The sequence below is a fragment of the Phalacrocorax carbo genome, chromosome 1, assembly GCF_963921805.1.
Source record: "Phalacrocorax carbo chromosome 1, bPhaCar2.1, whole genome shotgun sequence".
NCBI lineage: Eukaryota > Metazoa > Chordata > Aves > Suliformes > Phalacrocoracidae > Phalacrocorax > Phalacrocorax carbo.
The window spans coordinates 73,041,170-73,068,536 of record NC_087513.1 but is presented as its reverse complement, the minus strand read 5'-3'; the positions used below and the strand labels follow the sequence as shown (position 1 = coordinate 73,068,536).

The window sequence follows — 27,367 nt, the reverse complement described above, 5'->3', positions numbered from 1 at the left end:
AGAATCAGAATTGTTTAGGTTGGAAAAGACCCGTAAGATTGAGTCCAACCATTAACCCAGCACTGCCAAGTCCACCACAAAACCATATGCCGAAGTGCCACATCAACATGTCTTTTAAATATCTCCAGGGATGGTGACTCAACCACTTCCCTGGGCAGCCTGTTCCAACCCCTGGCAACTCTTTCAGTGAAGATATCTTTCCTAATATCCAACCTAAACTTCCCCTGACACAGCTTGAGGCCATTTCCTCTCGTCCTATCAATTGTTACTTGGGAGAAGAGACCAACGCCCACCTCGCTACAACCTCCTTTCAGGTAGCTGTAGAGAGTGATAAGGTCCCCCCTCAGCCTCCTCTTCTCCAGGCTAAACAACCCCAGTTCCCCCAGCCGCTCCTCATAAGACCCTTCACCAGCCTTGTTGCCCTTCTTTGGATATGCAAAGTCAGATGGTTAATGATAAAAGCTGCTCAGCCAGGGCACCTGGAAGACTTGCTGCCGAACTACTTGGTTTCAATATGAAAACTAAATCAACCCTTAAAGACTGACTCAATGTGATTTTTTGGGGTGTTGTAAGACATTCTGGGCCAAAAACACCTTTTACTTCAAAGCAGTAGAATTCAGTTGTAGAAATCAGTGTGAAATCTTAATTTCTCTGATGCTACTGATGTTATTCTGATGTTAGCTTTTGAGTGCATGGAGAAAAGGAGGCAGCTGGGCTGTGGCCAGTGGAAAGCCCATCTTCCCAATCTCCAGTTTACAACCCAACTGCTTCAAATCCCACCTGCTGAGAGAGGGGCCGACGTGCAGTGTTTCAGCACGAACAGCCGTCTATAAAAAGCTCGGCATCTGCTTCGCATTTTAAAGCCACGTTGCGGTTCCCCAGTTGAAATTAAATCAAGATTAAAAAGTCTCCAGAAGTACACAACAAACCAGAGAGAAACTTTCAAGACATTGTCCGGGTACCACTCACCGGCTATAGGACCCCGGACTGTTGGTTTATTGCGTGGGTGATTTGAAAGGAATAATAAGAAAGGGATATAATAATATCCCGTTATTATAAAGGGATATAAATCATAAAGGTAATAACGATAAGGGGCTAGCCCGCCCGCTGCCCCGGGGACGCGGGGCAGCACCGGCTCCGTGCTGGCCCTCGCAAGGAGCCGGTGATTCCCCCGCACCCCCGGGGCCGCCCCCGCCGCCCCACGGGAGTTTCTCTTCCTCGTGGCTCCCCCTGGTGGCCGCGGGCAGCCCTCCCAACCCAGGTTCAGAGCCAGCTACCGGGAAAAAGGGCAAGGAAGAGGTGGTGAGCCACCTACGCCGTGCCGGTGGTCAGCTACGCTGTCAGCTCAACGGTGCGGGAGGCCCGTTCTCGGTTATGAACATCTCGGCTCCTGGAGGTTAGTGCCATCCATACTCCTGCGCCAAACAGCGGGTTAAACGCCCTGTCAGCGGAGAAATTCCTGTGTGGGGCAAGTCAGCCAGGAACCCAATGCTTTTACGAGCTTTCAGCATCATATGCAGTAAGATACCTCAAACCTATGTATTTTTGTAGGAGATCCATTACATTCCCCAGCAAAGCGGTACTACTACTTCAGTGAAAAATAGTATCTACTAGAAAGTACACAGGAAGACACAGGCTTTTCAGCAACTACACCTCCAGACATGCGCTACTTCAGCAGGTAAACGACATTAATGACTGGTAAAAAGACACATTTCTATAAATAGATCTTGAGCACTGTCCCAAATTATCAGTCATAACACTTCGCTTGAGAAAATTAATTCCACACGAAATAACTCTACATCAGTCCTGTCATTTTTCTGTAAATTGTTATATATTTGAGGCGGCTGCTTTAGCATATAATTGTGCTGAAATTAGGCTTGGCGAGGGATTACAGCAGCTGCAGAATCTCTTTGATGGACTGAGTATGAGATCCAAGTCTTCTGAGAGATGCTTTAATATGCCAAGACCTGTTTTAGAGGGGTAAAGCTTAGAACAAATGGAATAAAAAGGCCAAATTCTGCTGGCTAAGATAGTCTGTTAATGGCACGCTAGTGATGTCATAGATGGTGATGGCAATGTGAAAGGTTGAAGTAACAGCCAAAGCAAGCCAGGACACGGCAGCCAGAGAGAGACAGGAGTCCAAGGGTTGGCAGTGACATCTGAGGAGACTGCAGGGAGAGACAAATACTACATTTGGTTTAGGGACATGGACTCCCCTCTCCAGCCTGATAATCAAGTGAACCAGAAGAGCAACAATTAGATGAGCCTGTACCTTGAAATCTGATGAGGAAACAAACATTTTTAAAGTAATCCAGTAAAGCCTCGCCTTTGACATCTACTGCAGAGACAAGATACCTTTATTTACAATGTTTTTGACACAGACTCTAAACTACAGCAATACCGTATGGTGAGAAAAAACTGAGTCAAAGTATTCCTGGTTAACACATGGCACCTGCTCACAGAAAGTAACTGGCCATGAGCTACATACAGATTAGCATTATAACTCTCACTGTTCAACAAATATAACTAGATGTAGCGCTGGGATTTTTTCCTTTTAAAACAGGAAGTGGTAATTTGGAATTCTTAGGATCGAACCAACTTCAGTTGAGACTGAAACTTCAGTCAAAAGTTTTTAGGGCATTAACTAACACATAGCACCAACACAACACCTCAACAACCAATTAAAATCCCCACTTTGCTGTTCTAGTCCCTCTGTGAAAATCAACAGTGGGCTGCAAGCCTGCCGTGCACCACGGAATAGCGAACCCGCCTCTCAGGCTGCTCTCTGGGATACAGAGAACTCGCGCTCATATCCTTGAGCTACGCTGAAAGCACAGGGACTAGAACCTGCTCCAAGTTCTAGACATGTGCCCTTTTCCTCCTAAAGTTTCAGTTATTTCCTCCGAAAGGAAAGGCAGTAGTTTAACAAAGAAACTACTTCCCACGTACCCATAATTTCCACTTTTTATTGCGATGTGTTTGAAACTGGAACCTGAATAACTAGGGGGATGTTTATGTAAAAGGTTTATTGTAAGGAAAAAAAAAAAGAAACCTTTCCATTTAATATTAATCAAAGGCACTATTTACTACAAAGGTCACAACAGTGTAAGATAGCCAAGCAGTCGCAGCACACACTCCCTAACCTTTGGAAAGGAAAACTTGTCAAAAACCTTTCTTAATGTGTGCATGCAAAGAGACACAAAGCCAAATTATAGAAAAAGGTACCCATTTATTCAAGGTATGACAAGGATATTTACAGTATTCATTTGCTCAGAATAAGATCCATCCTTACGATTTTTAAAGCAGCAATTATAAATTACATTTAAAAGGGGAATTGTTCCAAGCATGTTTCTGTTAAAGATATTTTTACAACAACAGAAACACTTTAAGGCTAAGTCATTTTGACCTTTGCTGCCACCCACATTTATCCGGGCAAAACTGCCTCAAAGACAACATTACCTCGAGGGATAAAGACTATGCTAAACTTGACATACAATTTTTCCCTCAGACGCTTTTCACAACAGTTCACATCTGACACAAAATTGACTTTTGATTTAAAACAATGAATTAAATAGAAGTGAGACGAACTGCCGACATCCCAGCATTTCAGGGGGCTGAAAGATCATGTACAGCAACACATCCATCACCTCTGAAAGAGATCATCAGATTCCTTGTTGGTGAAGGTGCTTCAGCTTACCGAGCTATTCGCCCTCAGTCAGAGCTCCACAGTCACGTGGTGCGATCCACCTTTCCCATCACATCACTTTTCGAAAGCGAAGAACAGAACTCTTCAGGTAGCTGGCTTCTAATGTAAGCAACGACCACGGTCCGCTTTGACCAGCACTTGGTTCCCACAGTACAGACCAGTGCTCTACCAAAGCAAATAGGATGAGTTTGCTGAACTGCTGTAGTGTTCTCTAGGCATTTTAACACACAACAGACCTATGGGAACAGTTAAAATTGGTTCATCTCTTGAGGTAGAAGCCACAAGTCATATTTAGTCCTGCCTGTAAACTACAACACACATGTCCTCAGGCAAATATAGCCTTTTTTTGTAATTTATAAACTAAAAGCACTGATTTTTTTTCAGGTGCTATTAATTGTAGATATAATGTCATTTTTTTCATTGAATCATTTTGTGCCTGTGAAAATGAAGCAAAGTAAGTGTTGGGACAGTAGAGTGTGGCTGTTTATACAGTTTTAACAGAAATAAAACTTGTCTTGTAAAAATAAACATTGTAGCAACTTCCAAAAGGATCAGTACATGAGGATTCTTCTTAATGTAAAAGTTACTTTGGAAAATACCGATTTTAACTGCATAATGAAGAAAAATAAAAAAGCCCCACTAAACGGTCATTAGACCTTTAAGACTACACAACTACTTAAAATACTACCATTGCATTTCGGTAATTCTTTTTTAGGATTACATTTAAGGGAAAAGAAAGTTAACAACAGAAACTCCCAAAGCCTCCACAAATAAAATTTACTGAACGATCACTTTTTGTTAGGTGAGGATACTACATAACTAAATCTACTGAAAGTGCACATTGTTTAACATTCCAGTAGAAGCAGAAATGTGATCCTTGCATTAGTAGGGGACATTTATTCCACGTTAGCTAAGAATAACTGCAACACCAAAGTTGTTGCTGTGACTAATAGATGTTTCAAGTTATTTGAAGATAACCCAAGCAACAAGTTACAAAACATATGGAGATTGGCACTTGATCTTTAGTTAGTCCCATTAGCTCAGTCTTCTCCCCAGAGACTCACATACACAGTATTTTAAGTTTTCATTTTATTACTGTAAAAAATAAAAGTCAATTCGTAGTTCCAGAGTAAACAAAGAAACCTTAGCTTCAAACTATTTAAAAACAAAGGTTCAAATTTTGATAAGATACATTTTGCAGGGTTCATGTCAGCACCTTAACCAAATGCATGTTTCTGTGAGCTAATCGCATGTCACAAAATTTTCATGTTAGTGACAAGGGGCTACATTCTCATCTAGATGCACGCATTAACAAGACTCAAGGAGAACAAACTGGAAGGAGTGCAGGTCGGTTTCCAGAGTTCCCTGTTGAGCTCTACATGTTCAAAACCAACATTTAAGACTGAAGCTACTAAAGATTGACTTTTTGCATATTCCGAAACGGAAGGCAAATACAATCAACTTACATTTGGCTTTGAAACATTAAGATAACAATGTTTTATTTCAGCCACATATTTACAGAAATGTTTACAACAGAACCGTGTAGGGTTGCCTTTTTTTTGTCATATACACTTAAAGATGAATAGTCATCTTAACCTTCATGCAAAGACACATCTCTCGTTACACAAGAATTTTTCTGTTTGATTTTTTTTCCCCACTCTGAGGATAGCAAGCAGAGGATTGGATACGTTTGGGTCACCCTTAAAAATGTAGGCCTGTTTGCTCTACTGCACCTTCAAAATAAGGAGGTAAAGTACAGGCTCCGTTAATTCCACAAGGGTTCATTACCACTAGCGTGTTTTCCAAAAACAACAAAAGTAGTCTTGAACAGTTGTAACACAGGTTAGTCCATGACTTTCACCTCTTCAGTTTACTTCCTGAACTCTGGAGTTATTTTCCTAGAAGCGCACTTGCTGAGCTTCTTTTCTAATGTACATTGTTGACTATACACCTTAAATTAAACTGTTATGTAAAGAATGTAACAAGCTTTTCCTTTGTACACAACTTTGTGCTGAGTATTCTTCAAAAGGATTTTATAAATAGTACAGTAAGTTTAGAATCAGTCTTCTGCCCTCTTGACATTATACCATGTTGTTGCTTTCTCCAACTTTATCTACGAGCTGTAGAAAAGGAGACAAGAAGGTTTTAAGCTGCATGACATTTATGTACAGTGAAGTTACTCAAATATTACTTGCTACTTGCACAGTTAGTATGTGACTGAAAATGAGAGTCAAGTAGTACTCACCAAGGTCTCATGATTTAAGTTCATGAAAATTAAAAATATTACATTGCAATTGTGCTTCTGCATGACATGTTTTTCTCATATAGACATTAACAGTGCAACATGAAGATGCAACAGAATGAAAAAGGAAATAGAAGAATGCAGGTAACACTGCTAGCTTAATGATTAAAACAAAACAATACAGTATCAGCCACACATGCATTAGTAGACCAAGTAAGATATTTCAACTGACCATTACTGTGGATTCTCTTCTGAGCCTACGTAGGCTTTGAATAAAACATTAACAATTATCTTTTTAAAACAAGATTTAACCCCATTATGATCTAATTAATTATGGCTAAGTAAGATCAATTGACAAATGAAACATTCAATTGATCATGATTTATGAGCCAGAACTTGGCCTAACTGTGAGACTGGAACAGATGATCTTTAACACTATTTTTTAAAAAACAGGCTGTATACAGCTAAGTTATGCCCCCATTAATTTTTTAGTAGCAGCCATTAAAACTGTTGCTTTCAAAACTAGGGTTAGAAACTTTTGTGTTAAAACACATACAGAAATTAGCACAGTAAAAGTAGTTGACTGAAACACCCTACATTACCATCTTTCTGGCACCTGTTAATTCTTCAAATCCCTGGCTTTTTGGTTAAGAAAATGGAAGACTGCATTTGAAAAACTACAAATCTTCGTAAATAGCAAGATGTAGTCTGGTGCAGTGGACCTTAAATCTCTTTTATGAAAGATTATGCATCATGAGAGTTTCTGGATTCACTGTACAAGCTGCAAACTTAACACTAAACTGTTTGCTTTTACAGGCCACTTTTCATAAATATACCCAAATACTACACAGAGAACAGTGTCCTCTTCACGATACAGAGAAGAGGAGAGGCACAGAACAGCGGCATGATCCACCTATCTAGTCACCTAGTGCCAACAGTGAAGCAGGAAGCAGAACCCCAGCGTTCCAAATCATAGTCCAGGGCTCTCTCCACTCCACAACACATAAGCGGGGACAGCTTCTGCAAAGGTCTCCTTCTGTTCCTTTTACATCTAGAAGTCTCTCACTGGGAATGAAGGTGATCTGTATGGTGCAAGAACTATACAGGAATACACTAGGAGTCACTGCTCTGAAGTTATATTTGCTTTATTTCTGATGCATTTCTACTATTGCTCTAACAATAGAATAAAAACAGTACAAGCCGCAAATTTTGCATGAAGTACGGGACACTTACCGAGCTTATACCGGGTAAATTCAAGAGATAGCCAAGAACTGGAACTCTTCTAATAAAGCCAACCACCACAGGAAAGAACCCCCTTTAGGTAAGATATCAGAAGACTGCATTAGTTTCTGTAATTAAACTATTATCATACTGTTATAAAATGAAGAAATAAGAGGTATTTTTTAAACCAAGATTATATAAAATTTTGTAGGTTCTTAGCAACGTGTTAATTTTACCAACTATATCAACACACAGCAGCGAAAGAAAAAACAGTAAAGAAACACCTTTTTAAATGGACTTAATTTTCTTCATAGCTGGAAACCCTCAGTCAGCTCTTCAAAAATTAACTAAAGAAAGAATACCCAGCTTAGTCAACAGAACTGATGCTCCCAAATAATTTCTAAAAATTACCATACACACTTTGAGATAATTTCTTTTTACATTACAGGAAATACATGCTTGCAGTACCTGATGTAAAGACAGCTGAAGTTTATTCTGAGTAATCCCCTTTGACACCATATACGGTACTCTCTACATTAACTAAAGAAAATTAGGCACAACAGAGTTGTGTATTCGCTTATTTGACAAGTTTATTTAAAGTCAGGGATTTCAATCATGAGCCAGGGGATGTGACCTAGCACAGCGGCTATGAGGTAGCCCCCTGTACTGTCCGCTTTGTCTCTGCAGCAGGAAAACAACTTCTCTATGGCAGTGTCTCAGCTGTTCGCAGTCAACTGCAGCAGTTCAGCTGGTGATGGCATTCTGATTTTTCTCTTACTGAGCTATACATTCCCTACATAGAGTAAGGATTAACATGTAACAAAACCCCAGCCATGATGAAACAGCCTAAGTTTCACAAGTCATCATCCTCTTCACTACACTGGTAAAAACTATTTGCTGGATAATATCAACACCAGCAAGTTTTTCTTTATTATTCTCTTTTTTAAAAAGATCAGATCATTTCAGTGGTCCAATAAATTGTGATGCAGGGCACACAAACCACTTGTAAAAGATGGAAACAGTTGGTGTAGCCAAGCTAAGGAAGAGTCAATATAGGCAGAATAATATTTGTTAGCCACCACTTTGGATGCCTGTAATCTGAACAAGGCTCCAAAAGCAGCTTAGAGTACAAGAGACACTGCCCTGTAATAGCCTTCTCCAGTGAACGCGATCTGTGCATGTGAAGCCATGGCAAAAGGCTAGACCTCTGATGGGAAACTTGTGACAGCACGTTAAGGGGAATACATCCTAGGTTTAGACCAGAGTAAAATAATTGCCTGCTTCTCTCACTTCAGTCATATGCATCTTTTTTAAAAAAAAAAAAAAAAATCATCTTTGCAAACCTGTGTTTTGTTTAAGTGTCCTTGGTCACCAGCCCCTAACCACTGCTTTGCGAACAACAGGGGCTCTGCAATTACTGCTATAGAGCATATGAAAGGTGACTGTGTAAAAAGTAGTCTAGATAGGCAAGACAACCTACGAGTAAAGATTCTAGAGGGATCTCAACACCTAGTGGTCTAAAAAAAAGACTGAAAAAAGCACTATACAGCGGTTTACATTTGCACTGTCTTTGAGTTGAATTAAAGTTACTAGAACTGCTATATTGCTTTTAATAAATATAAGGGGTTTCCATATTAAAGTCCTAGTTATCCACATGACTAGAACCATTAGGATATACAGACATGCTCATCCTCACAACATGCTGCCCTAACAAATCCAAAGGTGCATAAGTTGACCTGGTATTCCTTGGGCCTAAGAATATTATGTACTTCAGAGACCAATAATAACCAGGGAAGTTTTCTATTAAGCAACCAAACAGCAGAATCTGGAAGAATCATATAAAATGATGTTGAGGAAAGGCTCCATTTCTAACCTCCTCAGAAAGGTGCAAGTTACCAAAAGCACAATAAGGGTTGAAATGAACAAGACTGAAGCAAAACGAAGAGCTTGGTTTGAAGTAGTAACTAGCTAACATTGTAGCACAGGATTTAGATTCTAAGAACTATTAGGCACTACAAAAAACAGTCTAGAGATGTTTTAAATTAAAACAGATCAGAAACATTCACACCTGGAATTATCTACCCCTTGTTGATACTCTTCTGGCTAAGGGATAGTCCTAGTGGCTTAGGGATAACTACTGCCCTTCTATAATTCCTTCAACGTTATTTTTCCCTGCTAGCCCCTAGCTAGCACCAATAGGTAATCCATAACCATATCTGGTTAGACACAGTAATTTATAATTCTTTCAAGAACTTTTAAAAGGAGGGGTGTTTGGTCAGAAACACTCTCCACTTGCTTTGTACTGTCTGATTAAACCCAAGTGGTACATGCAGGAAGAGACTATGCACTCATTAAAATACTGCTATTTTCAAAACACTTGCAATGATAGAGTTCAGTGTGATACAGAGTAGAATTATTAAGATTATTAAGATTAAGATTATTTTTCTAAAATATTTAAATATTTATCTAAACTAAATACAAGATTAACACACAATTTTACCAAGTGGAAAAAATAAAGAGCACCATGAGAACAGTGGTTTGACTTTAGTTAACAGGAACTGTATTATTTAGCCAGCAGCTGAACACTTCAAAATATATTGGGGGTCTCTTATTATATTAATAAGCATTAATGGAACAGTCTTAACTTGAAGACAAGTCCATGAACAACAAAAAGCCTCTCTTCTTACTTATTAGCATATTTTGTACTTTGTTCTATACTGAAGTATGGAACTTTCAACCATGGGTATTAAGATTAAATATACATATACCGGTTATAACAAGCCAAATTCTTTCACCATTTATGAAGGTAAACAACACATTGTGAAAGCTATAATGTGTACTAAGATTGCTGTCCAAAAAACCAAGAATTGTCATCTTTACTCAGTCCAGATAATGCTAACTAAAACCAGCAATTATGACTATACTAGGGCACAAGTGTAATGAAACAACAAAAAATGTCTTTCCCCTGGGCGACCACAGTAATGAAATGCTAAGGTTACAAACCTAGGATGTTTGTAAGCAAGTACTTTGCCCCTTTTCTTAGAGAAAAGAACGAACTCTCCACCAAACAAAAATACTAAGCATCTAAGTTGCATTTTTCAATGAGGAAATATCTAACTTTGCACTGCTAACAATTTGGGCTCCCAGATATTTTGAAGTTTTAAAATTCTTTGGTTAGACATAAACAACATTACCAAAGTCAGTTCGGTATATGCCTCAAACACAGGCAGATTTGAGTCTTGGAAAAATACTTACCAACTTCCTACCTCTTGCAAATGTAAATCAACAACTTTGTTTAAAAATCTATCAAAAGCAATCATGTAAAAGAATCTGCTTTGTCAGCTGTAATGCAGCAACCCTAAACAAACACATATATTCCTAGATACACCAATACAGAAAGGTATTTTGAAACAAGTCTTACCTGAATAATAGGAAGAACCCATAAATTTCAAGGATCATTCCTATTAAAGGCCAACCAATGAGAACTATGAGCACACCACCCAGGAAAAAGCCCGTTGCTTTCATTTTGTGTTTTTGAAAGAAGAATCTAAATGTTCTTTCTAAACCGATAACAAAAGACAAGCCAGCCACAAATAAAACCTAGAAAAGACAAAAACCAACCAAAGAAAGAAAATAGCTAATTATATTCCTTAGGATGTAAACATATCTGTGTATTCTACAAAATTAGATTGCAGTTTTTCCAACTTCTTTTAATATCAAAAGATAGATGGTGAGAAGAAATTTACTAGTGATTTTCCTTTATGAAGTCAATCTTAAAGCACTTGTAGCTAGCATTCAAAACCTCTTCTCAGCTGCTTAAAAAGTAAAGAATCTACTTTTGTGGTCTCTGACACACACAGTCATATCAAAAGACTTGGTGACAACCATTACCTGTCCTGTAATGTAAGTACAATTGTTATCCACAAGCAGTGCTGAAGCTGAGTACCACGAACAGTTAAGGTTCCTAAAAACTGAGCACAAGCATGTTACAAGAGCACCTCTGTTCTATACCATGGACGTCTTCAATAGCTTGTACTGATTTCCTGAACAGTGCAAAGCCAAAAATGGAAGGCAGCTGAAGAGCATTATCAGTTATCTTGGTGGGTTGTGGGTTTTTTGTTCGTTGTTTTACGCTGCATATAGTCTTTCTACCATTCACCAGTTCCAGTATAGACTGAACACTATGCTTTCGTAACAGGACTTGTAATTATTTCAGCTTGTAAGCATACATCTGGGCAATATTTTTGCTGAAAGGGGGATTTTACTCAAGATTACAGATGAAATTAAGTTTTGTATGTTACTTAATAAACCACTTTCTTACCACCTTTTCCCCTTTCTGATATTGCCTTTTGGTGTTTGGGTTTTGTTTTTTTTTTTAAAAAAAAACCACACAAAACTTTCTGTAATTATACAGTACCTTTTCTTGCACTATCTTTGATTACCACATAGCCTGTCATTGTCTCTTCCTACTTATGTTTTCATAATTTTCCCTAAATAGTATCTTGTATTTCCACCTTACATTAGGAAAAGAAAAAAAAGCATTCTTATATTTTTTACTCTTCCACAATACACTTTATTGACGGTTCAGAACAATGCTTCAACTAATGCACTCAAATCAAATATAATTTTGAATTTTTCCTTCAGTGAATCTCAGTATTTGACTCTGCTGCCACAGAACGAAATTAATCAGTTCTGACCTCAGACTTTTAGTGATTAGCAAAGGAGGATATGAACCTCTACCAGGCTGTGCTCTCTTGGCTGGCTGGCAAGGCTAAGAATAGCAGAGCACAGAGATTATTAGATTATCACATTCAGAAAACACCCCATCATTTTATATTTCCTTTGGATTGGCAGTTTTGTGTACCAGAACTAGGACTGATTTTCTATCCTGCTTTAAGTGAAAACTTGGATTTGGTAAAAACGGAAGACATGGAATCTCTCTACTATGAGGGGCGATTGGTCCTTCTAAACCCAGACTATCAGCAGTTCATACTTCTTTCCTTCCTCATAAAGCATGGCAAAACTACATTTGCTAGCGTGAACAGAACACCTGACTATTCTTATCCAAATAGATACAAAAATTTGAGTTATCTTACAAGATCACAAAGAAAGCATTAGTAATGAGAGCCAATCTAAAAGTCTTATTTGCAGCAGCATAACAGCTGTTGAGCAAGCTGCTTCTTGTCTGACCAACATACAGCAGGCCTGACCTGGAGGTCCGATACTTAGATTGATGTGAGCTGCTCTAACTTTAATCAGGAAAAATTATTCACTCGTATCACTGAGCATAACTCCTCCTTTATACCAAACTGCCACACTATTTTTTGTGATCCTGTTTCAAACTGATAACATCTTATTCTATATTTAGCTTATACTTAATATATTATTTACTTAATTCCAAGCAGTGCAGAACCTGAGACTAAACAGCAGACACTTACATTTCCAATAGCCAAAAGAGCTTTGTCAAAGAAGAGTATCATTCCAAAGAAAAGGAAAAACACTCCAAAGCCTGTTAGTCCCATTCCAATCTCTGAAAAAGAAAAAAAATTTAAGCACGTAACAAAACATAGTACCAGGAAAAACTCGTGCATAAAAATTGTGAAAAACTTAGAACATCTAATCTACAGACATTTTAAATTTATGGAAAAACTCGGCCTATATTATGACCACCTAAAAACTTTCCTGAGTGTACAGTAAGTCTTGCAGACACCAATTACTTCAATAACAGAGATCTTTAGAAGCTGCTATCAAAAAAAACCAAACACGTTTGGAACTATATACTGAAACGAAATGCCACAAAAAACCATGCATGCATATACACATATGGCAGAGACATCCCTTTTGATTTACAAAATGTATGGAGAAAAGGATAGGTTTGTGAACAGATAATGAAACTTCATTTTCCGTTTGCAACTTTTATCCCATTATGTTTACCACAGTAACACAAGTACCCTGGTCCTTTCCATCCTCCTGAGACCCATAATCTTGCATAGCAGCCCCACATCCCCCAGCTTCTGGAGTGAACACAACTCAGATGAATGCTGTAGGCTCCTTCCGAGTTACACATGTGCTGACAGCTACTGAACACTACCTTGGGTCTCCAGCCAGATGCCATTATTCACAGAAAAACTAGTAGACACTAAATATCATCGTGTTCTGCCTGTCTGTAAAGGATGCTCAAGAAGTTTTAGGAAGGCAAGAGTAGGATGGAAGATTTGATTGTCTGAGAAACTGGGCTATGATTATAGCTACCATTTGACAGTAGCTTCTGAGGTATCTTGAAGACCATACTTAGAAATATATCCTACTTTTAAAGTTACACCTCTAAAGACTTCTTTTGACTCTCGCACAGTCTAAATAGGAGATAACAGGAACAGCAGCAACATGGCTACAAAAATCTTTGCATTTATCTGTGCGCTGACCCTTACGTTATTGCTGTCCCTGTGACCAGAGACTTTAGAAACCTACAGGATACATAAAAACAGCTACCAAACCAGCTGTAATACTATAGACAGGCTGACAGCCCAGTTTGTGTCTGTGTGTGTATATATATATTTTGAAGATCCCAGTAGCTTTGTATAGTACATCTTGAAACAAACTAACAAAACACCCCACCCACACCATCATAGGGTTCACTGCTACTGTTAGCCAGGTCTTTCTAAGTGTATTTTAGTTGCACCTTTGACTGCAAAGTAGTTCTAGCTGATCATTTACTGTTGCTGGAAGAGCCGAGCAATAAAGGAGTATCATTCTGCGTCTTTCAGAACTTCCACTTAGTTATCGCAAAAAAAAAATTCAGAACAGCTCAGAGTAAAGACATTTATTACAGCAACACTCAACTTTCCTAACTTCTGTAAGGGCACATCTTTCAGCAAGGTTGCAGACCACATGGCATTTAATTTGTAGTTCTACAGTATCACCCGCCACTTTAACTTCTGCTATGAGCACTTTAACCACCCAGATTAAAACTAAGTAACCTGCTACAACTGATTTACTGCAGACATTCTCAACACTCATTTACAATGAGAAATGGAACTGCAAATTTACATTCAATGAATCTGCTGACTGAAGGCAATACAAAAATTGCAATCTCCCTTTTCTCTAGTACACTACTTCAGAAGAGCAGAAACAATCTGTATTCTGGAAGAAAACCACTTGGAGGCAGGACTCCAAAGGATTTACCAGCTGCCAATAAGATAAATATGCAGCTGTGGGAAGTGAGCCTTCATTCCTCCCTCAGACATGGCACAAAGTAGGGAGCCAGCAAGAAGGCCAAGGGCAACTCCCAACAGCTGCTGCAATTACTACTGTTGACACTGCTGTCTTCACTTGAAACATGCTTGTGATCACCTACTGCTACAACAGATTCAGATTCACTTTAGAAGTCAACCATGTTCTCTGGTTAGTGGAGGGAAAAGAGAGGGGGAAGGGAAAAAAAAAGGAATACCATTCTCATCATCCCAGAATTGCTGCTGGAAGATGATGAGTAGTCCAGGACTACTATTCTCTGTGGCCAATATCTCAGTAGAAGGTATTACTGACTTGATTCATATCAGAATTTGGAAATATATTTGACTACCTTTCTTAGAGGAAATAAGAAAAGCACTAACATTTTGTACATGATCTTTGCAACAATGAATTAGGAAGTTTGAACCCTTTCTCCTGCACCATTCTCCTATTACTCAAATTCTCAAATTCCCATATTGCTCAAATACTACATCTCAGCGCCTAGAAATGCAGAAACACAAGCTAGCCATGTGACATTTACTCTGGATTTTTTTTAAATTATTACGATTTACTGAGAAGAGGGAACAATGCTTTCTCAATGTTTCTGCAGAAATCCCATAACCTGTGCAAGAGTATTGGAGCACTGTGTCAAAATAGCTTAGTAAATATTAAGACTTAAAATTAAGACACTTCGTTTGTGAAAGTTCAGGGAAGACAACGCACATCCTCTATCTTCTATGTACAAAATGAGAATGTAATCATGCACTATAGACTCTCAGAAGACAACAGTTAATGCAGTTTATAGGTTATGAAAAGTTGCAGTTTCTAATTATTATTGCTAACAGTATTTTTAGTACTGAAAAATTAAGTTTTCTTGGGAAAACTAAGTGCATTTTTTTTTTTTTTGCAATTACTGGTGATTTATAACACCATTCAATGAATCACTTAGAAAATACTTGAGAATATAGCTATAAACTTAACTTTCCAAACATCAAATAATGCAGCAGTCTCTCCAGTTATTTATCACACTACTCCCCCAGTGACTCTACAGCTAACTCCATATTTTTCCAAACAGCAGTGTGTTTAAAAATATCTGCTGAAATATCTTCAAGAAAACAGTGAAAAAAATTAAAAACCCCTGAACTCCACAGTATTTTACTTACTACTCTTAACTCTTAAAACCAGCCAAGACAGCATGGCAGTTAGGTGAAGGTCCCAGATGAAGAACTAAGAAAAGAAAAAACTGACTGGATCTCCTCTTTTTGAAGAGATTTTTCTTTTTTCTCCAATGAATACTCTAGACAGGAAGATAAGGGAATGGGCAGAAGCAAAGCCCACAGTGGTTTAATTAATCAGAAGTCTAAAATTGGACCCCAAGGGTTAGTACCCATGCCAGTAACAGAATTTCTCCAGAGATCCCTGACCTTGAATGCTGCTAAACCGCTTTTGCGCCTGTCATCATCCTCGGCCTTGACCAGCTCCCCAGCACCTCTGTTCCCAGTATCCTGCTATCAAGTTAAACCTAGTTCTTTTAACCTTCTTTTCTACATTTTTCACACTTATCCTCCTTCGTAACTGACACCGCGGTGCTTATCGAGCAGACTCCCTTTCATGGCAACCGCGTCAGAAGCACATCGTTTGCAAGACGTTCATTTAAATCAAAGACCCCACATCCCCCTTTGCCTTGCAGTTTAGTCTTATCAACCTCTTCGCTTTCTTCGTATTCTTTGATTTCTTTATATTTCCCCTTTCAGCGTCTGTACTCCCAAGTATTTCTAGTCAGCAAAACCAAAACTACGGTCACATACAAGCACTTCTTTTTCCCAATTCAGAGTGAGCACCTGGTCCCCGTCCTTGTCCCCCGACACCCCCCAGCTCCTCCTGCAAACGTCCAGCCCTAGAACAGCGAGTGACCAGGAACACGGTGAAGCCGCTACCGTGTAATTACGCCATTCCAAACCGCTGGCGCCCACACGGAGGCACCCTAGACGGCTTCGGTGACCTGTTACTTTTGTTTATCGTTCGGTTCTCATTCATTCCTGCCGCCGACACCGAGGAGCCCCCAACCCGAGGCGGGCTGAGGTGCTGCCCTACCGAGGGCGCGGGGGCCGGCCCCACCGAGGAGCCCCCCACCCCCTCATCCCTCCCCACCCCACGACACCGCCACCAGACCCGAAACCGGGGCGGCTCCACCGGCCCGGGAAACTCCGCCTACGCCCCCCCCCCCCCCAACGCTCGCTTCCAGCCGGTGCCCGCCGAGGGCTGGCAAAAGGCCGCGCCGCGGCCCACCCCCACCCGCACAGCCAAGACTCCCCCGCGGCGGCTCCGGCCTCAGCGCCGTCACCCGCCTCTCCCCGCCGCGCCGCACTCAGGCAGGGCGCCGAAGCGGGAGACCGGCTCCCCGCGGGGGCGCTCCGTCGCAGCGGCCCACCCCAAGGCCGAGCGCCAACCGCCCCTACAGCCGCGGCCGAGGCGCCACGACAGCGCCGGCGAAGGGTGAGGGCCCGGCCGGGACTGGGGAGGCGGGCCCACCCCAGGCCCCTCGCCCGTCGCCACCGCCGTCCCTCCTCTGTCCCCCCACCAACGCCCACCCCGCGCCCCGGCCGCCCCAACCCCACAGCCATCGCTTACTCTGGGTGTCTGTGAGGGAAATCATGGTGGCGGCGGGCGCGGGGCAGAGAGAAGCGGCTGCAACGGCCACGTCTTCCGGAAACACGCAGCCCCCTTCTCCTGGCCGCCGGGTGAAAGAGGGCCGCCGGTTGGAGGGCCCAGCGCCAATCAGCAGCCACGTTGTTCGCGCGGCCACGCCCCCTCCCGTCTGTGTGCCCGCCTCTCTGCTTTCATTAAAACATACAGGAGCCTCGCCGGATCGCCGTTGATTGGGGGAGAGGGGGTGTACGTACCTACCCCTGCCCTCGCCGCCTGTTGGTGGTTGGCTGAGGGAAGCCGGTAGCGGAAGCGGTGGGAGGGGGCGGGGCCCGAGCACCGCACGTCCAGGTGAGAACGGGGAGCGGTCGGGGTACCGGCGCGCGGTGGGGTGAGAGCGCGCGCCCCGGCATTGACCGTTAGGGCGCTGGCGCGCGCCAGGGTTGTAATAGCGGTGAGGGTGAGGGTGAGGGTGAGGGTGAGGGTGAGGGTGAGGGTGAGGGTGAGGGTGAGGGTGAGGGTGAGGGTGAGGGTGAGGGTGAGGGTGAGGGTGAGGGTGAGGGTGAGGGTGAGGGTGAGGGTGAGGGTGAGGGTGAGGGTGAGGGTGAGGGTGGCGCTCCTTGCCCTTGGTGCCGCCTGGCTCGCCTTCGGCTTGCCGGTGACCGAGGCTGAAACGGCCGGTGTAAATATCTCTTTCCGCTGTCGGTTTGGCTTTTGTTTTTTATCCCCTTTTATTGATTTTATTTTTCTCTGGTAGAAGGCGGGGTGAGAACGCTTCCTGTGTTGGGACACTGATTTAAATCTGTACAGGGTGGAAAGCGATGCCGGTTACTAACCTGTCTCTTTTCGGCATGGCCGGCGTTTTTTTCCTCACTTGTGGGCTGTTTAGAAAAGGCTGTAATGAAATGAATTCACGGGAATTCGGCTGTTTTTACAGTGAGGTAAAACTCCCTAATGGGTGAGATGCTTCCACTTGCCTTTTGTCCATCGTGGCTTGTAAGATATGAGTTTGTGATTATTTTATTTCTTAGGAGCTGCGTTTTTGAGGAATGGAATGGTAATAGGGGTCTTTGTTGGCAGCGATGGTATAGAATTGATTGTAGGGCATGTTGAGCTCCTCCTTTTAGAGACAGGAGCTAAATTAAAGACTTGTGGAGCTTTAGCAGCATATAGGGAAACATTTATATGCAATTTTCATTCTCTTCCTACTCCTTGGAGAAGAAAATGGCTTATGTTTCCTGAGCTACCAGCCTAGTGGTATCTGTGAGGTTTGTGTTTACTGGGAGAAAAGAAGTAGTTTATTGCGTTTACTGTGTGTCTGTTCCATGCTTGCTGATTCCTCTGAATGTCCCTGCTTGCTCTGTGCTTTGGGGAGAGTAATATTTCCGAACAAGCTTGTGCAAGTGGCAGGTGGTATAAAGACAGAACTGTGTAACTTGAATTGCATGGGTGCTCTGGACATTGTTATCTTATACAATCATCAACTTCTTTCTGAAATGTGGGCCTTTAAATTATTTTTAATCATAACCTCTTCTGGCAAAGTCTGTTTTATCAACACATTTTTTTTTTATATATATTTTCCCCCTGTTTATAGAATGCAGTAAAATATTTGTTATGTTAGGATCAGCTTGTAGTGAGGATCCACTGAATTTGTTCCCCTTCACCTTCCCTCGTATTTGGCTCCCTTGTATATAATAAATAGTTCAGAATTTAACAAGAATATCAAGTTTCTTCAGTGGTGTATTGTTAGCATATCATGTGTCAGATAATGTTGTTCAAAAAATTAGCCAATAAATAGAATTCTGAGTTCATCTCACTGATGATCTGATCAAAACCAGTCCCCCTTCTCTGAACCAAACTACCTTTCTACTTTTTCCTAGAAGATCCTCTGAATGTTATGGTGGCTGCTTTTCTAAGGGGCACAATATAATTTGTTCAGACTTTAAAGAGACAAAAAAATATAGGTTGAAGGTAGGTGAATGGCTGTCTATATTAGACCATGTCTGTTGTAGAAAATTTATTACTTGGTTTCATGTAGAAGGCTGTAGCCTTAGAAATTGGTTGTGAGTTGGTATCTGTCCCTTTTGCAGAAGGAAAAAAGTGTGTTTTCTTCTAGTTTGGCATATTTATGTAGGCAGATTAAATGAACCAGTACTTAAACTGTTTTATTAACACCTCCTATATTAATGAAGAATCTCTTTTAGTAAACTTGTTCTAAGTTTAGAAGGATTACTCATGAAATCATTAAGTAATTTCTCTCTTTTTAAAATATATTTCATTTTATTTTTAGCAACAGTTGCTGGGTTAAATAAGGTCTCCTAAGGATAACATTCTCTAACCTCCAGAGATGGAAGCTGTTGCAGGTAATTCAAAAATAGTATTCAATGTGTTCCTTTTGCTATCTTTTAGCTAACAGACACAATCACCTGATGTTATTAATTAAATTAATATAAATAGCACTGTATGCAGAAAAGAGTTTGTGGGGTCTATGCTATTATACGTCAAATCTGAAGAAAAAATTCTTTTACTGGATGACTTTTCGTTTCTTAAAAACTAAAGCAAAAGCAAGTTTGTCAAGGAAATTACTTGGTTTTCGATATTTTGAAAATATGCTTCATATTTTAAGATACTTTCAACTCTTTCCTGCTGAGTAACTGTGGGCATTTAGGAAGGCAAATGTTCCTGTTCTGTGTCATTTAAAATGACGGTATCTTTTTTCTATATCATGCATTTTTGCTTCTATAAGCACATTATCATATTTGCTATGCTTGGACCAAAATCTCTTATTTTGCAGGGTGGGGCAGGAGGAAGACATTTCTTATGTTTTTCTGACCTGGCTCTGAAATAGCGATACAGGCTTGGCTGCTGTAGCATGCGTTAATTATTCTTTTAAACCCTGGGGACCGGATTTTAGAACACAATCTGTAATTCACGCAGATGCATATTAGGGTGTGAAGAGAAAAATTCCCACCAAAGATTAATTTATGTAACCCAAGCTTTCAGGGAGGATTTGCCTCAGTTTTTTCAGATCTGAAGAATGGCTTGTGTTCACAAAAGCTTTTGTCTTCTGTGTTCAAACCTTGAAGTTCATCAGATCCTCTAGCTCTGCATGGGAGGGAGATCTGGGTGCATGAAATGTAACTTTTTGCTAATGTCCCTATTTCCATCTTCAGAAGACCTTTACTTCAGAGATTAATGTTGCTTTCTGTTAAAAATGTTCTGATGTTGTGCTCACCTTGGAATTGGCTGGATTACTTGTCTTCATTGTAACGCTTGCAGCTTTAGTATCAGGGTGGATGCAGTATGGTTCTCACTGCTTGACATGCATCTGCAGAGAAGAAAATAATTTCAAGTGTTTCTCTGGAGAGGCACCACTTTTGAGAAACTGGATTGTGATATATTTTTTCTCTATTAATCAATGCAGGCAATGATAGTTTTGCATATCTCTCATGCACCGTATCAGAGATTACAACCTACGGTATACCTGGGTATATGTGATCTACTAATATAAGAAATAGATTGATAAGCCTTGATAAGTATTTTTACATGGCATGTACAATATTAGATGCTATAATCTTATCAGCTGGTCTGTCAGACTGTCTGTTTCTCTAGATGCTTCTGGTTTGTGTTTAAGTTTGATTGTTCTCAATCCAAATTAAATAAAATATCATTTAAAACTGGGATACACATACTACTGTAGTCTCCGTTCTGCCTTAACCTTGCTTTGCCCTTCAGTGCTAGAGGAGGTACTGGTTTCCATTGAAAATGAGCTGCAAGCAGTGGAAATGCAGATACAGGAGCTTGTGGATAAACAGCAGGAACTCCTTCAAAAGAAGATGAGAGTAAAGAGTCTGATAAAGCAGTCCTCAGGAGACTTGGAGGCAGGTGGGAGTAAAGACACTGAAACCTCAGCCGAGGCATGGAACAAAAAAGGTTTGTGGAGTCAAATTCAAATATTCTAACATAGAAGTGAACTCATTCATTAGGGGAAAAATGTGTTCATACGGAGTTTTGTTTAGATAACAATATTGCCCTATTTAATTTTGTTTATCTGGGTGACCTACCATCTTAGTTACACAGGGTGATGCTCTTACTTAACTCCATGGACAATCCTGAATACTAATCAGAGTTATTCTGGGCAGAATTACCACAAGAATGGCCTGTTATAACTGCTTTTACTCTTTTCATATTGCAAAGTCAAAACTTGATTTGATTTGTTACAAGAATCTCAGAGTAAATCTGGATATATAGCAATACTTATATTCCCTGTTTATTTATTTATATTCTAAAAATAATTACTCTGATCTTTTCAGGATTTTATAATAACAATCTTGCGCTCTCAAAGTTACTTCTTGCTGTCTGTGTGTTTCTTCTTGCTTGGGTGGGTGGGACATTGGGTGTGTCTGCCATGGGTTATGCAGCCTCACTGTTTTACCAAATTATGCAAATTAGATGGATGCTGACTGCCAAAAGTAACACAGAATATGTTAGTACGGGAGAGTTAGTCCAAGTGGCAAATGCCCCACGGTGCTGTGAGGGCTGCTGTTCTTTTGGAAGTGCTGCCTTTCAAGTTAAATGTTAACTGAAGTCCTGGATGTCTGGTGGGTCTTGACCATGTTGTGCCTAGCCAAACTCAATTCAGATCTTTTTATTATTTTTTTTCCCCACTCCTTTTTTACTTCACTTACAATTTGGAAATGCATTGTTAGTTTCTCCCTGTATCTAGTCTATGTATTCTCTTTTTTGGCTTTTCTTTTTTAAATGAAATTAATTTTGTAGTCTAATCCATATTTGTCTATATTTGAGAAAAGTGTTACACATATGTAAGAATGCAGATACTTTATAATTGCAGATTGATGCTATTGAACTAATCGATTTTTTGGGGGTGACTCTGTGCCTTATCCTCTCCTCCTATGCTTTGAAAACTAACATCTTTGCAATCAGATGCTGTGTATGTGTTGAATAAGAACAGGAGCTAAATTTGGTCCGAGTGCAAAGCTCATGGAAGTCAGTGGGAGGCTTTTCTTGGTTTCAGAGAGCCTTGGAGCTTGGCTGTGATCTCAGTAAATTAAGAAGCAACATCACCTCAAGTCCCAGAGTTAATTCTTGCACTGCATGTGGTGTACCCTGGAGTTCCTACAATTTTTCTCCACTTTAATTTTAATAATAAATGGTTAATATGGTTAATGGTTAATATGCTTCCTGATGCATCTGAAGATTAAATTCTCCTCCCCTTTTTTTTAATAAATGCCCATTATCTCTGGAATGTATCAAAAAAACCAGTAGTCCTGCCTTCATTAGACTATTTGTAATCATTGCATTTGTATGAGGGAGGCATATGGGCAACTTAGTAGTGAGACTGTTGTAGGGCTCAGTGTCTGGTTTTATTTATTTTCAGGGTGGACTTCTCATTTCCATTTAATTTTGAACTAGTCAGTTACTAACTTGATCGTTAGCACTCTGAACCTCTTCATCTGCTTGTGAGTTTTTAGCATCAGTTAACATTTATGCACAATGAGAGCCTTTAGTCTGGAGGTGGATTGTATTTACATTTCATAGACTTTTCAAAGGTGCACCTTAGAAATTAGTTTATACAGTCTCAGGTTGTGTGTAGCTTTTTGTGTGCCATCACTGAATCTTTGAACACTTTACCCAATCTAAAATTGTATTGCTTCCGGATTTAGTTATTGTAACAGCAATTGCCCTTCCTTCTTAAATTTTAACAAACCTGGTTATGAAAAATGGTTTGTTTTTTCTTTTTTTTTTTACCTTAACAGACTTTCCGTGGTATGACAAGATAAAAACTGCACTGCAAAGCAAGTTTAAACTCCAGAAGTTTAGGTCCTTGCAACTTGAAACAGTAAATGCTGCAATGGCAGGAAAGGATATATTTCTTGTCATGCCAACAGGTGGTGGGAAGAGCCTTTGCTATCAGTTACCGGCTGTCTGTTCTGATGGTAGGTAAGGAACGAAAAGGTCATATGTAAAGAATTGGATTTATTTTCTCCCTTTTATAGTATTTGGAGAGTGAATGTTATATTGGTGTCTAATATCATGATATGGGGGGAAAAAAGTGCAAAGATCTGAGAAAAACATTTCCTAGAAATATTTGCTTTGCTCTCTTTATTTTCTCTGAAGGAGCAATAGCAGCTTTACAATCCATGTGCCTTTTAGATGTGATTTAGATTTCAGTAATTTATCTAGTTGCTTTCAATACATTATGTTATTAAACACTGCAAGAACTTTAAAAAAGTTTGTCACTATTTTTTTTCTGTCTTTCTCTTTTAATTCAATATGCAGACTATAAATTATTGAAGTATGGATGTCTGTTGTTTGTCTGTTCCACTTTAAAGTTTTAGCTTCAGATTATTTGGGAGAGATTTTGTATATTACTTTTAAAAAATAGGTATCCAATTGCATGGAATTTCACTTAGTTACAAAGACCAAATTTACCAATACCTGGCATTGCTTAGTTGTGTGGTAAATTAGCACCTCATGGCATGAATGTGAATCCAACTTGCTTTGTTTTGTATATTAGTTCATATACTCTGCTTGTTGTGGCTCAGTTGTTTGTGGTCTGGGTTCTAAGAGAAAGGTGCGTGTCACAGGCACACAGAAGTGTTCCTGTGTGACCTAGCAGTCGCTTATCAGCTATCGAGGAGGGGAGTCTGCTACTATGTATGAAGCTTAAGCTCACGTTTGGCAGTTCCTTCAGAACAGGGCTGATGTGTTAGTAAAAAGCATTAGAGGACATATTTGTCACATCTGAACTGTTCAGTTTGTGCAATGATTGATTGTTACAGGTTTCACACTTGTGATATGTCCTTTGATATCACTTATGGAAGATCAGCTCATGGTTTTGGAACAGCTTGGTGTTTCTGCAACTTTATTAAATGCTTCAAGCAGTAAGGTACGTTTAACTGCCAAGTCTTTGTAGTTCTTGTGGTGTATGTCCCAGCATCTTGCCTCTGTGTATGCTATTTGTGAATACTGAATGAATGACACAGTTTTATCAGCTAATGCCATTCTATCAATGGTGTCTTGCCGGCTATGTGCTACGATATGGATAATGTAAATATCCTGCCTACTTGTTTTAATGACAAGAACATATGTAAACCAACAGATTTCATGGAGTAAATGGATTTTGTGGGGCTATTTAGAGGATATGAAGTACTTTGGCTGATGTGTGTTGTAGATTCTTACTAAGTTTCTAGACTTAAGAGAAGATTGGAGTAGGTGATTCATGTCCACTAGTAACATGTTAAGCAGTGCAGGCTTTTACATATAATTGCTTATCTTACTTTAGGATGATAAGCTGTTTGATCCAGAGGCCGAGAAGCAACTTATTTCCCAGGCTGTTGTTAGTCAATTGCTTTTTACAGTGAAGTAAGTTTCCCTGGCTACCAGGAGGCTGTGGTCATTAACATGCACATGACACTGGATTTCATAGGTTAGTGGCTTGACGCAATGTGACAAACTTGGAGCCTGCTTTGAGGTAGAGCACTTTGAAAAGTCAGTAATAAAGACTACAATTGTGTGTAAGAAATTATTTTACACTTGTGCCACAGACATGTTTGGTACATTAGAGTTTATTGGGAAAATAATGATACCATGCAATGAAGCAAAGACCAATATTCAATAGTTTACTTTTTCAAAGTTCTATGATGGATTTTTCCAAGTATTAAAATTAACATATTTGTATATAATGATCATCTGCAAAGACTTACAGTAGTGGTAAATATTATGTAACAGTTTATCAGTCTCTGTTAATTACCCCTTATATGTTGTTAATAACCATTTTAAAATCTTAGCACTAAGCAACTTCAGTATATTGTTCTAGTTTGTTAGTCCCTGATTTCTCCTTTTGTTTTTAACAGGAACATGTGAAGTGGGTTCATACCGAAATGCTAAACAGAAATTCGCAACTGAAGCTCATTTATGTGACCCCGGAGAAGATTGCAAAAAGCAAAATGTTCATGTCAAAGCTAGAGAAAGCTTATCAAGCAGGGTGTCTTGCTCGCATTGCTGTAGATGAGGTCCATTGCTGTAGTCAATGGGGCCACGACTTCAGGCCTGGTATGCTTGTTAGAAATCCACTTTTTGGTGTTGTTCAGGCATCAGTAAATAATGGTTAGGCCTGAAATAAAGCCAGGTGCTTTCTTCATGTGTGAAGTAAATACTTAGCGTATGGCAAGTACCTGTGTTAGCTCAAGGACTTTAATTCAGAAATTAAAATATCCTTGTCCAGGAGCTAAGTTCATGCAAATGGGAGCGATTTCAATGTAGATTTTGCTGTCAGTATTCTGAAAAACTCTTAATTAAGTTTACTTTAATTGGAGCTTAATGATATGAAAGTTTTTGGCTGCCATCTTTAATATGGACAATTAATCTACTGCTACATGAAAAAGTGTCATTCTCTACACGGCTCCCTAACACTCTGGGTGACAGAGGTAGAGCATTTTGTAAATTCATGAGATATATCTTAATCACTTCTAAAGCAAGTAGAAACAAATGCTCTTGACTGGCAGGAAAAAAAAGTGTGCTTCAGCCTCTTTCCTATGTTGTCAGTTGAAGAAGACTGTTACTCGTTACTGTTTCTTTGCCATTGAAAGAAAATCTGGTTTGGTGCAATAGTAGCTGTAAAGTCAACCTTTGCAGTTCTGTTAAAAAGTGGTGTCTGAGCAAAAAGCCATGCCAGTTGAACAGGCAACATGGAATTTGGATGTGTACATCTGGCTGCATTTCTGTTCTAAGGCAGTCAGTGGCTGTAGGCACTGAGCCTTTAAAATCTTTCCCCAGCACAGTCTGGCCTATGTATCCAAATTCCACGTTGCTTGTTTATTACCAAAGCTGTGTTTACTGAAAAGCTCTTTGTAAAAACAGACCTGCAAAATACCCTGAATGTTGGTTAATGTGATGCCACTTATATTTTTCTAACTTTTGAAGAACTTCTATTTCAACATGTTTTGCCTTCTGAATTGTGGCTGCTTCTGTAAAATTCAATTAGAAGAGAAATCATCTGTTTTGATAAGTGCAACCTTCTTACTACTTCATTTGGATGTATAAATTAGTTCTGTGGTAAATTGATCAGTAATAATATTTATTGCAGTATTACCCCATTGAACACTATCTACATCAATGTCTTTTTTTAACTTTGGGTCTATGGTATTGAGAAATCTTTTCTTTCTCCTTTTTGTTTTCTTGCTTAGACTACAAGTCTCTTGGTATCTTGAAAAGGCAGTTTCCCAATGCTCCCTTGATTGGATTGACAGCAACTGCTACAAATCATGTTTTAAAGGATGCTCAGAAAATTCTGCACGTTCAGAAGTGCATTACCTTTACTGCTTCTTTCAATCGGCCCAATCTTTACTATGAGGTATGTCTTATTACCTGTTTGTTTGACTGCGTCGCAGTCATGTTATCTTCTGCAAGTTATGGCTGGTGAATTTTAGAATAGATTTTCAATTATACATTTTAATAGTAAATAGCTTTTCAACTGAATGATGGTGTTCTTTCATGACTTCATCTTTCTCAACTTAGTGTCATCTGCAGAGGAACTTGAGCTGCTCTCTTTGTGAGCAAGGCTTAGCAGATAGGACTGAGCACAAGGGAGAGGCAGGTAGCAGGCTCAGACTGCTACAACCTGTTGGAAGATGTGTCATGTGGTTACAGAAAGTTGTGAATTATTGTCTTGTACTGTATTTTCAGTTTGGCCACAGGTTCTTTTATTGTTCTTTATAGGAAAACTTGTGATTTTATTTTTGGTGTTTTTTTTTTTCTCCCATGGGCTTTTGAGATGTAATCTGACTGTATCCAAAAAGAATATAGTAATTTCGGTTAAATGGCAGAAGAGTTGTGTTTATTGTACTGGAAGAAGTAGAATAATAGGATTGTTTGACAGACTCTGTGCCCATGTGAAGAACTCTCTGGCATGTGTCTATTATGTTTTTGAGGTTCGCCATAAACCTTCAAATAATGAAGATTTCATTGAGGATATAGTTAAGATGATTAATGGAAGATACAAAGGACTCTCAGGTAAAATGTGTAAGAAAAAAAAGCACGTTATTTTTTTATAATCTTAAGCATTATGTTGGTTTTTTAATCTTAAGTGTTACAGGGATGTTCTCAAGTGATCCTGAAACATGTAGAGGAATCCTGCCTTCACCATACATTAAACATTCAGCATTAAAACAAATGAAAATTAATAAGATCTGTTACCTTTACTAATTACTCTTTTCATTCATTAGTGTTGAAATGTCTTTACTTTTATCTTCTGAAGTATTGAAATATAATGTTGATGTATGTAAAACAATCTTTACATAGAT

At 39.6% G+C, this 27,367-nt stretch overlaps 2 protein-coding genes across 8 annotated transcripts in view; one reads left to right on the top strand and one right to left on the bottom strand.

The window, feature by feature from the left end:
* Positions 1-3,371: 3,371 nt before the first annotated feature.
* On the bottom strand, positions 3,372-17,149 carry GOLT1B (golgi transport 1B). The gene is made up of 5 exons (XM_064459862.1): positions 17,028-17,149; positions 12,608-12,699; positions 10,591-10,769; positions 7,182-7,263; positions 3,372-5,826 (listed from the first exon to the last, which is right to left on the bottom strand). The coding sequence occupies exons 1-5, from the start codon at positions 17,050-17,052 to the stop codon at positions 5,788-5,790; spliced, it is 417 nt and encodes a 138-aa protein (XP_064315932.1). The 5' UTR covers positions 17,053-17,149; the 3' UTR covers positions 3,372-5,787.
* Positions 17,150-17,260: 111 nt separating this feature from the next.
* Positions 17,261-27,367, top strand: part of RECQL (RecQ like helicase) — a 27,901-nt gene continuing 17,794 nt past the window's right edge. For 4 of the 7 annotated variants that reach the window (XR_010374319.1, XR_010374320.1, XR_010374318.1 and 1 more), the window contains exons 1-8: positions 17,810-19,013; positions 19,333-19,405; positions 20,778-20,975; positions 22,820-22,999; positions 23,846-23,952; positions 24,920-25,118; positions 26,252-26,418; positions 26,996-27,077. Coding sequence is in view for 4 of the 7 variants with exons in the window: in XM_064459782.1 (XP_064315852.1) it covers positions 19,390-19,405; positions 20,778-20,975; positions 22,820-22,999; positions 23,846-23,952; positions 24,920-25,118; positions 26,252-26,418; positions 26,996-27,077 (949 nt within the window). In the remaining 3 variants the exon portion in view is untranslated. Of the gene's footprint in view, positions 17,394-17,442; positions 17,461-17,809; positions 19,014-19,332; positions 19,406-20,777; positions 20,976-22,819; positions 23,000-23,845; positions 23,953-24,919; positions 25,119-26,251; positions 26,419-26,995; positions 27,078-27,367 lie in introns of those variants that run through there. The other 3 variants (XM_064459791.1, XM_064459800.1, XM_064459808.1) reach the window with 3 other exon arrangements.